This window comes from Neolamprologus multifasciatus, chromosome 13 (assembly GCF_963576455.1).
Source record: "Neolamprologus multifasciatus chromosome 13, fNeoMul1.2, whole genome shotgun sequence".
NCBI lineage: Eukaryota > Metazoa > Chordata > Actinopteri > Cichliformes > Cichlidae > Neolamprologus > Neolamprologus multifasciatus.
In genome coordinates this window covers 2,431,224-2,443,702 of record NC_140451.1, presented here as the reverse complement: position 1 = coordinate 2,443,702, position 12,479 = coordinate 2,431,224, and the positions used below count along the sequence as shown (strand labels likewise).

Sequence of the window (12,479 nt, the reverse complement as noted above, 5' to 3'; positions counted from 1 at the left end):
GCTTTTCCTCATTGTGTTTGGTTACAAACTTAACCAGCCTAAACTTTTGCACTTTAGCGCTGTCTGGGAAATAAACCTTGTATGCTGGACTGTTTTTGTCGTAGCCTACAAAAATCCCTTTTGTACACCTAGAATCCAGCTTACCCTTGTCTTGCTTGTAAGCATAACACTCACACCCAAACTTTCGCATTCTGGATAAATTGGGCTTCCGCCCAGTCAGCAAAAAGTAAGGTGTCTGTCCTGTCCGGTTGTTAAAGCACCTGTTTCTCACAATAGCCGCTGTTTGAACTGCATACGTCCATAATTCCTTTGGTACGGCACTCTCAATAAGCATGCACCTTCCCATATCAAAAAGTGTTCTCCAGCCACGTTCTGCTGTACCATTCTGGTGAGGGGAATATGGGGCTGAAGTTTCATGTCTTATTCCATGTTTGTTTAACAATGCCTGGTAACTCTTTGCCATGAACTCTGTGCCGTTGTCTGACCTGATACACTTTACCTTCCCGTGTGGGGCTGTATCGGCCAAAAAGATTTCAGTTGCTTGCATTGTTTCACTTTTGGTTTTGAGAAAATATACAAATACTGCCCCGGAAAAGTCATCGGTAAACAATAATGCATATCTGTGTCCATCCCGTGATTCTGGATCTATCGGCCCTGCTAGATCCGTATGTACCAGCTCGAGAGGTTTCTCGGCTCTTCTGTCAGGGTTTCTATTCCTAGTCTGGACAAATTTTCCCTGGATACACACCTCACAGTTCAAACTTTGGTTGTCTGTTTTCCCCTTGATTTTCATACCTTCAACAACATTTTGTAACTTCAGAATGTCACTATGATTGCAATGTCCCAAAATTTCGTGCCATGTCTGTACATCAAAACAATTATTACACTTATTCAATTCAATTTTCAATTCAATTTTATTTATATAGCGCCAAATCACAACAAATGTCGCCTCAAGGCGCTTCATAGATACAGAGAAAAGCCCAACAATCATATGACCCCCTATGAGCAAGCACTTTGGCGACAGTGGGAAGGAAAAACTCCCTTTTAACAGGAAGAAACCTCCGGCAGAACCAGGCTCAGGGAGGGGCGGCCATCTGCTGCGACCGGTTGGGGTGAGAGAAGGAAGACAGGATAAAGACATGCTGTGGAAGAGAGACAGAGATTAATAACAGATACGATTCAATACAGAGAGGTCTGTTAATACATAGTGAGTGAGAAAGGTGACTGGAAAGGAAAAACTCAATGCATCATGGGAATCCCCCGGCAGCCTACATCTATTGCAGCATAACTAAGGGAGGATTCAGGGTCACCTGGTCCAGCCCTAACTATATGCTTTAGCAAAAAGGAAGGTTTTAAGCCTAATCTTAAAAGTAGAGATAGTGTCTGTCTCCTGAATCCAAACTGGAAGCTGGTTCCACAGAAGAGGGGCCTGAAAACTGAAGGCTCTCCCTCCCATTCTACTTTTAAATACTCTAGGAACAACAAGTAGGCCTGCAGAGCGAGAGCGAAGTGCTCTAATAGGGTGATATGGTACTACAAGGTCATTAAGATAAGATGGGGCCTGATTATTTAAGACCTTGTATGTGAGGAGCAGGATTTTGAATTCAATTCTGGATTTAACAGGAAGCCAATGAAGGGAAGCCAAAACAGGAGAAATATGCTCTCTCTTTCTAGTCCCTGTCAGTACTCTTGCTGCAGCATTTTGGATTAACTGAAGGCTTTTCAGTGAGTTTTTTGGACATCCTGATAATAATGAATTGCAGTAGTCTAGCCTGGAAGTAATAAATGCATGAACTAGTTTTTCAGCGTCACTCTGAGACAGGATATTTCTAATTTTAGAGATGTTGCGCAAATGGAAGAACGCAGTCTTACATATTTGTTTAATATGTGCGTTGAAGGACATATCCTGGTCAAAAATGACTCCAAGGTTCCTCACAGTGTTACTGGAGGCCAAGGTAATGCCATCCAGAGTAAGAATCTGGTTAGATACCATATTTCTAAGCTTTTCAGCGCCGAGTACAATGACCTCAGTTTTATCTGAGTTAAGAAGCAGAAAGTTAGTGGCCATCCAAGTCTTTATGTCTTTAAGACATTCCTGCAGTTTAACTAATTGGTGTGTGTTATCTGGCTTCATGGACAGATAGAGCTGGGTGTCATCTGCATAGCAGTGAAAATGTATGCTATGTCTTCTAATGATGCTGCCTAGGGGAAGCATGTATAATGTAAACAGAATTGGTCCTAGCACCGAACCCTGTGGAACTCCATAATTAACCTCAGTGTGTGAAGAGGACTCTCCATTTACATGCACAAATTGGAGTCTATTAGATAGATATGATACAAACCACTGCAGTGCAATACCTGTAATACCTACAGCATGTTCTAATCGCTCTAATAGAATATTATGGTCAACAGTATCGAATGCTGCACTAAGGTCAAGAAGGACAAGCACAGAGATGAGTCCACTGTCAGAGGCCATAAGAAGATCATTTGTAACCTTCAATAAAGCTGTTTCTGTGCTGTGATGAACTCTGAAACCTGACTGAAACTCTTCAAATAAACCATTCCTCTGCAGATGATCTGTTAGCTGTTTGACAACTGCTCTTTCAAGGATTTTTGATATGAAAGGAAGGTTGGAGATTGGCCTATAATTAGCTAAGACTGCTGGGTCTAGAGATGGCTTTTTGAGTAAAGGTTTAACTGCAGCCACCTTGAAGGCCTGTGGTACATAGCTGATTATTAGAGATAGGTTGATCATATATAAGATCGAAGAATTAATCAATGGCAGGACTTCTTTGAGCAGTTTTGTAGGAATGGGGTCTAAAAGACACGTTGATGGTTTGGAGGAAGTAATTATTGAAGTTAACTCAGAAAGATCGATTGGAAAAAAAGAGTCTAACTTAACATCAATGGAACTAAGAGTAGCTGTAGATAATATTACATCTGTGGGATGATTATTGGTAATTTTTTCTCTAATGATAAAAATTTTATTTGTGAAGAAGTTCATGAAGTCATCACTAGTTAACGTTAAAGGGATGGTTGGCTCAACAGAGCTCTGACTTTTTGTCAGCCTGGCTACAGTGCTGAAGAGAAACCTGGGGTTGTTCTTATTTTCTTCAATCAGTGATGAGTAGTAAGCTGTTCTGGCTTTGCGGAGGGCTTTCTTATAAAGCAACAAACTATTTCTCCAAGCTAAATGATGATCCTCTAAATTTGTGACACGCCATTTCCTCTCCAGATTACGAGTCATCTGCTTTAGGGTACGTGTTTGAGAATTATACCACGGGGTCAGGTACTTCTGATTAGAGACCTTAGTTTTCACTGGAGCTACAGTATCCAGAGTCGTACGTAGTGAGGAGGTGAAATTATTAACAAGATAATCGACCTCTGTTGGGGTAGCGTTCAGATAGCTGCTCTGCTCTGTGTTGGTACAGGGCATTGACGATGATAACAGTGGCTGGATTATATTCTTAAACTTAGTTACAGCGCTTTCAGAAAGACATCTACTTTGATAAAGTCCACTCTCCACTGCTGCGTAATCAATTATTGTAAATGTAAATGTTATCAGGAAATGATCAGACAGGAGAGGGTTTTCAGGAAACACTGTTAAATGTTCAGTTTCTATGCCATATGTTAAAACAAGATCTAGAGTGTGATTAAAGTGGTGGGTGGGTTCTTTTACATTTTGAGAGAAACCAATTGAGTCTAACAACAGATTAAATGCCATGTTGAGGCTGTCATTTTTAGCATCTACATGGATGTTAAAATCACCCACAATAATTATTTTATCTGAGCTCAGAACTAAATTAGATATAAAGTCTGAGAAATCAGACAGAAACTCTGTGTAAGGCCCAGGTGGACGATAGATGATAACAAGTAAGACTGGTTTCTGAGTTTCACAGCTGGGGTGGACAATGTTAAGCATCAGGCTTTCAAATGAATTAAAAGTCTGTCTTGGTCTTTCATTAATTAATAGACTGGTGTGAAAAATTGCTGCCACACCGCCCCCTCGACCTGTGCTTCGAGATTTCTGGTAGTTAGAATGACTCGGGGGTGTTGATTCATTTAAACTAACATAATCATCCTGCTGCAACCAGGTTTCTGTAAGGCAGAGTAAATCAATTTGTTGATCAATTATTAAGTCATGTACTAACAGAGACTTGGAGGAGAGAGACCTAATATTTAATAATCCACATTTCACTGTTTTACTCTTTGGTTCAGATGTGGATACTGTATTGTTCTTTCTTTGTAAATGTTTAAGTTGTTTGTTGCTGGTTTTTAGTTTGTTTTTTGTCTTTTTGGAAGCAGACACAGTCTCTATGGAGATGGGTTTTTGGGGGGGTAGCAGGAGGAGAGAAGCTGCAGAGAGGCGTGTAAGACTGCAACTCTGCTTCCTGGTCCCAACTCTGGATAGTCATGTTTTGAGGGGTTTAATAAATTTGTCCATATTTCTAGAAATGAGAGCTGCTCCATCCAAAGTGGGATGGATGCCGTCTCTCCTAACAAGACCAGGTTTCCTCCAGAAGGTTTGCCAATTATCTATGAAGCCCACATCGTTTCTGGGACACCACTCAGACAGCCAGCAATTTAAGGAGAACATGCGGCTAAACATGTCACTCCTGGTCTGATTGGGGAGGGGACCAGAGAAAACTACAGAGTCCGACATTGTTTTGGCAAAGTTGCACACCGATTCAATATTGATGTCAGATGTCAATGCCAGACTCGCTTCTCTGTTGTGATGTCAAATGTCAATGCCAGACTCGCTTCTCTGTTGTGATGTCAAATATCAATGCCAGACTCGCTTCTCTGTTGTGATGTCAGATGTCAATGCCAAACTCGCTTCTCTATTGTGATGTCAAATATCAATGCCAGACTCGCTTCTCTGCTGTGATGTCAAATATCAATGCCAAAGTCGCTTCTCTGTTGTGATGCCAAATGTCAATGCCAAAGTCGCTTCTCTGCTGTGATGTCAAATATCAACGCCCAAACCCAACGACCGACAAATAACAGAGAACACGCAGCCAGTGATGCACCAAACACACACCACGTTTAGTGACCAATAAATCAAGCGCCACAGGTGGTGTAAATGACAGCTCAGGGATGTGTAATGATGTTGATTTTTTCTGTTCTTGTTCCTTTTTACCAAGCCGGGTTTGTTGGTCCTTGTTTCCCTCTCCTGCTGAGTTCCTCCTGACGGAGTTCATAAGCCAGTCAAAGATCTGCACGTCACAATGGACTGAGATGTCGACTTCCTCCCACCAAAAGAAAGAAAAAAGTAAAGTCGTCATGCAGCAGGAGAACAAAAAGTCATACTACAGCTACTGCACCCCTCTAATTTATTAGATTCTTTCAATCATGTGTTTCATAGGGGCCTCGGAGCACTTCTGCACACTAAATGAGCTGTGCTGGAACTTACACCATCACGTAACCCATAAAGGAAATCTCTTATTCATAAAAAGAAACAAATGTTTGCTTTGATTCCTCCTTGAGAAACTGAATGTCACGGTCCTGGGTCGCTGGCTCAGTGTTTTCTGTTTTGTTTTATTAATCTTTGATTTCTTGATGTGTGATGTTAGTTCTTAGGTTTTGGTTCTGTGTCCCCGCTGTTCTGTGTTGGTACTGTGCCTCTACATAAACAGCATCATAATTTCATATTTTGTCAGCACTTCCTAGCAGTATGTAACTACACAATAAATGTCAGGGTTTGCGTGTTGAGATATGAATGGAGGACCCAAGATGCAGGCACTGCTGATGTGAGTGAGCTTTATTTATGGAGAGTGACATACAAACAAAGGCGAGGGAGGCGAGAAACAAAACTAGGAAAACCTAAACTGGGAAAGCTGAGAACCAGATAAGAAACCTGGACACGAGGGAATGGAGTTAAAACACGATGACAAGCAGGAAAAACAGCGTGGAGGAACACAGACGGACCAGTAACGCACACAAGAGCACGAATGCTATAAATTAGTGATGGCCCGCTTGAAGCTGACGCTCCGGCGCGTGTGTCGAAAACACCAACACACCGCTTCAGAAGCACTCTGTCGATGCTCGATTCGTTTGGCCACAGTCACGTGATCAGTGACGTCCAATTGTGAATTCCACTCTGCAGAGTGGGCAATCATAATGAAGCAGTTCAGTTTTTCTGTAGATTCAAGCTGCTCTTCATATTTTTGACCAGCAGATGTCACCACAGAGGACTGTGTTAAAAAGCTTCCAGTAATGAATCGTTTTTCAACACAAGCTTCAGAAAGCTTTGTTTGGCCATCACTACTATAAATACACACAGAGGGAAACGAGGAAACACAGGAGGGGGACACAGCTGAGCCTAATGAATCTGACGAGACGGGTCCTTCATGTACTGTACATGATGCGGGTAGATGCTGTACGTTTATGGGCTGCAGGAGAGACACAGATTTGTGCAGCTGAGGTTGTTTGGGGTGCCTGCGTGTTCGCCTGCTGGGCCTGAGCGAGCCTCTCCACATCTGTGGCCCGGCGGTCTCTTCTCTTGCTGAGGATCTTAACGTAGTTTGCTGGGACGAGCCGGTGGTCTCACCGTCCACGCTGGCCAGGAGCCAGCCACGCACACGGGGCTGTAGCTCTAAACACGAGGGAGATAGTTGTAAACATGGGGCACGCTCACACAAAAGAAGAGCCCTCATCTGTTATTTCTAAGATAAGGAAAACAAAAACAGAAGGTTTTGGGTCAAAGCACTCAGAATCAAATGTCCTGCAGCCAGTAAAAAGCTCATCACCTTTAGGAGCGAGGTTGAGCATCTCTCCAGCTTGCATAGAAAGCTCCTCCTGAGAAGCAGCTGTAAAGTCATATTCTCCTCTGGCCACCACGTGGTCGTCCTCCTCGCTCGCCCAGTTAGTGTCTAAACCAAGCAAGGAAACTGAATGAAAGACATTCATCATTTTAACTGGTCTTAACCAAAAACAAGTCCTTCTGCTTTTCCTTACACTTGTAAAGTAACTAATGGCATATGGAGCTATGGTACCCAATTTATTTGCCACTGAGTTACACAAAGGCACATATGATGTCATACAAGCAGACTCATCTTTACACGTGTACTGCAGCCCTGAACATTACCAGCTTCAGATTCTATTATCAAACTTTGCAACAGCAGCCTTAATTACTTTGAACTCAAAACAATCAGCACCTGCAGCCACTGTCCTGTGTTGAGTACACCTCTCAAAACAACTAAATGTACTCATATGAATATGTGAGTGCTTGCTGTTCCATCTCTTCAGCCTGCTGCACAAACCTGCTGGGGGGACGTCCTCAAGGTGAGGTGTGTGTCTGTATCCTCCCAGGCTGTAGCCGCCACCGTAGCTGTAGCTGTAAGGCCTGTAGCCACCACAGATGGAGCTCCCATAGGGGCTGTAAGAGGGGAGAAGGAGCTGTTGGATGGACAGTAGGACTGCTGGACCTTATGAGGGGGCACCAGGGGCGCCATCCTGGGCAGGACAGAAGGGCTAGCAGGGGTAGAGGAGCCTGTAGCTAATCCTAAATCTGTAGATGTGTTTGGTGACAACATAAAGATAGAATATCAGTAAAATCCACCCATAATTCATTGCAACATTAATTGAGCAAAGCATTAGTTCAGAAACGTCATGGAGTCGAGCTAAACCACAAACTGAATGAACAGCTCATAGAGTGGCTCTCTTCCACAGCGTGTCCTTTGTCCTTTCTCCCTCCCCTCAACCCCAACCAGTCCTCAGAGGCTGCCCCTCCCTATACCTGCTTCTACTGGAAGTTTCTTCCAGTTAAAATGGTGTTTTTCCTTCCCACAGTCACCAAGTGCTCGCTCAAAAGGGCTTGTTTTGATCATTTCGTTTCCTCTGTATTACAATAGGGCCTCCACCTTGCAGTATAAAGTGTCTTGAGGTGACTGTTGTTGTGATTAACGCTATATAAATAAAGTGAAATTGAATTGAGTCAACTCTTCCTCCTGCCTCATCTCCAGCTCTGCTACTCTTCATCTGTACAGACGGTGGAAACACACAATAAATTCACCATCAACCAGCAGCTAGCGGCAACTTTTAGCATGGGATGTTTTCTCACATGAGCTGACGTTATGAACCAGTCAACACACCTTAAATATCCTTAAATATCATTATCACAGCTCTGATTGTTCAGCTTCTCCAATCTGATGACCATATTCTCTTAACCTTAAAAAGATATGTTGATATGTCCAAAAAAGATAAAGATGTGTCAGATTTAATTCCATTTCCTCACTTAAAGTGGAAAAAAGTGTCAGGGTGGGGGGACTGATTGAACTGTGATTGTGGAATTTGCCTCACACAGGTGCGTTCACTGTTGCTTGTTTGAGAATACTGCTGTATATATACAAATGCTGACTGCATAAACAAACTGTTGTACAGATATTTTTAGAATGATCTGAATATATTAAGAAAAAGACAATAAAAACAATGACTTGCAGCATCAAGCGGAGGACTTTAATCTTCTCTTGTTTACGAGTTTGGGGACAGGTGAGCAGAGGACTGACAGATGAAAAACACGAGCTTTCTCTAAGGGTGTTGCCTCTCCCTTAAAGACAGGCTGAGGAGTTCAGTTACTCAAAAGGGGCTCAGAGTAGAGCTGCTATTCCTACACGTTGAAGAGAGGCTGATGAGAAAAGGAGAAAGAGGCCCAGGGCAGACCTAGGACACTCTGGAGAGGCTATATCTCTCAGCTGGCCTGAGGATGTCTTGGTGTTATCCCAGAAGAAGTGGAGGAGGTGGCTGGGGAGAGGGAGATGTGGGCTTCTCTGCTTAGGCTGCTGCCCGGGTAAACCAGTCCTTGATAAGCAGAAGAAAATGGATGGATAACAATAATAAGCAGAAGAAGCTAAAAGACACTAATTTAAAATTATTAGTTATGAATTGAAAGATATAATTATTCAGCTATATAATAACTCAGCTTATAAATATATATGTAGGAATTTTTTTTGAAGGAAATTATCGGGCAAAGGAACTGAGTTTGTTGGCAAACAGCAGCTACATTTTCTTCTGAACTGACAGTTAGCAAGTACAGAACAAACAGAAATGCAATGAAAATATTTCTGCGGCTTTTATTAATTTCACTTATTAACCAGAACTGCACAAAACAAACAAAAAGGCTCAATTAACAGAAGAGAGAGAAATCTAGCGAGACACACTGACTAGGACACGGCCTCAGAGGACCAAACTAGCAGTCAGCCACTTGTACGGCTGTGCAGATAAATAATTAGTTGCTTTTTTATTCCTGGGACTTCTGATCCTCTCCAAATACACAGGGAAGTACCTGATGCAGCTAGTTTTGGGTACTACCATCACCAAGCATTTAAAAAATCTATTAGAGGATAATAAAGTGTTTTCACCAACCAGAAGAAAAACATATTTTAGCGTATAAAATAGCAGTCTCTTCCAAACAAGTCCTTTAGCATGCTGATGTTAAAAAAGATCATGTAGAGTAAGACAGGCATAGAGAACAGCACTGACTGGGAGAGGCTTTGAACAGATGACATACTCAGATCAATTCAACATATAAGACTTTAACAATGCACAAGCATCTATCAAAAACCTATTTAATCTATCATCTGTGATATTATTATATACAATTATAATGTATTGTTCATCCCCCTTAAATAAACAGGCAGCCTTAAGGTATGAAATATTCATTTGTCTACTGTTTCAGTGGCTGATAGTGCCCCACAGGCCTCAATGTGAGTTTGAAGCCATTATAATTTTCAAGTTGTTTAACGATAAACAGATTTTGAATGAAAGCCACGGAACTTCGGTAGCACAAAAAAGTCGATATTCTTTGTGTCCATATGGATCAGTCATATTACCATTATTTCCCCCTAAGGTTGCCAAAAGCACCAAGTTAATACTTGAAAAAACTGCAGCAATACACCAAAATAGAATCAATATTCTGTTTACTTGGTGACAACGCTGCTTTTAGCCTTCAATCAGAAAGCTTGAGTTGGCTAGTTTAGCATCGGGCTAACGTTTAAAGCTTTCACTTTGGGGAAGTAACTCGCATTACTGCTACTGCTGTGTAATCTTGGTTAAATTCACAGCATATTCCAGAAATGACCCTGCAATAACTAACTGTTAGAATAGCGGCACCGTATTGCATCACACTGAGTGCATTTCAATCATTTATCCCGCGAGTTTGCTAGCTAGCAAAATAATAAAAACGATTTTAAAAATTAGCATGTGTAACGTCCACACTGGAGAAAATGATTTACTAGGACTTACGCAAACTCCTCCACAGTGAAAACGTACAAATCCTTCTTGCAGACTCCTTCTTGTATTTTTCGTTTTCCAGCAAACACTCATTAAAACGGCCTCCAGCACGTTAGTGCGCTCACCCCCGACTTTTCGGGGAGGGGGGGTCACACATTGAAACAGACTGACGTGCAGAGGTACAAGGCAGCCCAGGCAGAGAAATGTTGCTTTTAGACTTTGCCATTTTATTTCTCTATCTGATAAGAAAACTATTCAATCAGATAGTTATTTGTGGTGAATGAAATACAGTTTCAAGACGTTTTAAGCACCAAGTCCGAAATAGAAGCACTACAATATATCCAAGATTTTTCAAGGATTTCAAGCACCCGTACGAAACCTGCATATGCAGTTGATGATTGTTAAAATAAAATAGAACATTTTCATCAATTTCTTGTTTGCTCCGAAATCTACGACATGGCTATATACAGAAAAGCTCGACATGTTATGCAAAAGAAAAAAATACACGAACAAAAATTCTCGTAATTGTCAGTTTCGTAATTTCAAAATTCTCCAAAACTAACATTTTCTTTGATTGACTCATATTAAATTGACTACGGTCAAATTTAGTGTGAACAATATTACACAAACAAACATGTGTGTGCGCCTGCGCATACATCAGAATCACTTTGATCCCTTGTGACGCGGTAGCTTTGCTTCGATCCTTCATGACGTGGTAGCTTTGCTTTGATCCCAAAACCCATAATACGAGCGCTCACCCATTATACTTGATGGCATAACGGACGTTGACCTGACACCAACCCAAACCCTTTCCAGATGTTTTCAGAGCATTTTACAAAAGAAACCAAAACAAGTTCAGTTTTGTTTCTAACCAATTCACAGAGCAAACAGACAGATCGTGGCTATTAAAGTCAACAAGAGCGACCCTGAAATTCTGCAACAGGTAAAACTGACCAAAGAACAATTTCAATACGAGACAGATTATCAACCCAAGGAAACTGGATATATAAAACCTAAGCGTTTCAATGACCTCGAACAACTACTGAAGGTTAGGCGAGCAGCTGAAAATGGTCAACCATTATTTGTTAGTCTAATCAAACAGATGTTGGCCATGTTTCTGAGGTCGTTTTCTCCTTTTTTATGTTGTTCTTTCAGTTTTTCTCCTGAGATGAGGTATGAAGTGTCTGTGGTGCAGCTGATCTGGTCTGTCTCGAGACAGTCCAGGCTGCACTCACCTGCAACAGGTGGAGACTCACCAGAACATTCAGACCTCACAAATTGTGTCTTTCTCAACTCTTCTATAAAGGGTTTCTCTCAGGAGGGGAAGGCAGTGAGGCCTGGAGGAGGTCCACCCCATCACGAGGGTGATGTACTCACCTGTTACAGGTCTCCACCTGTAACAGGTGGAGACTCACCAGTACATTATGAACTCTGAATGTGTGTGCAGTGTGCGCAAAAGTTTCCATGTTCGGATTTCTTTGGGGGAGTTTATCTCTGGATGTGTGCAGATGTATGTCCATTAATGTGTGCCTGCATGGAGATCTGAGGTTGGCTGCTAGGATGGACCTCTGTGCATAATCACATGTGTGTGAAAGCATTTCCATGTTTGGATTTCTTTGGGGCGGTCCATTAATGTAAAGAGCGGTGAGGCGGCCCACTCCCGGTTTTTCCTGCTTTCTTTCCCGCACCTGGAGGGCGTCGCAACCTCCTCATGAGGGCTGGCTAGTTTTTGGGAGTTTGTGTATGTGTCTGTACAACTGTGCTTATTGTTTTGTGTATTCCAAACTAACAGGATTATGACATCACACATATTTAGAATCTTACCACCAATTTGATCCTTTGATCCTTGAATCCATAAATAGGGGTGAGAAGCGATGACTTTTAGTCCATTAATCACAGCATTTATGTTCGCAGAATTGAAACGTTCACCAGAGAAATATTTTGAAACATCTGGATCCTTTTCGGAGTAACTGTTTACAGATTCCAACATGTCTCAGAGAAAACAACCCTACAGATATTTAAGGTAAGTTTTCTTTCTTTTTTCTGTTTTTCTGTTGTTCACTAAAAGAAAAAGGACTCACACAGGCTCACCTCTACACGGCTGCCGTCTCCTCTAACCCTGCATGTTTCTAAGGCAATTTTTCTCCTAGTTTATGTTGTTCTTTTAGTTTTTGTCCTGAGATGAGGTTTGAAGTGTCTGTGGTGCACCTGGCCTGGGCTGTCTTGAGACAGTGCAGGCAGCACCCACC

The 12,479-nt window shown here is 42.0% G+C and overlaps 1 protein-coding gene across 1 annotated transcript; it reads right to left on the bottom strand.

Moving 5' to 3' along the window:
• Positions 1-3,157: 3,157 nt before the first annotated feature.
• LOC146504788 (uncharacterized) lies at positions 3,158-10,992 on the bottom strand. Its single transcript, XM_085183604.1, has 4 exons — positions 10,989-10,992; positions 7,263-7,427; positions 6,750-6,872; positions 3,158-6,595 (listed from the first exon to the last, which is right to left on the bottom strand). Exons 1-4 carry the CDS (start codon positions 10,990-10,992, stop codon positions 5,955-5,957), a joined length of 933 nt encoding a protein of 310 aa, XP_085039730.1. The 3' UTR covers positions 3,158-5,954.
• Positions 10,993-12,479: the final 1,487 nt, after the last annotated feature.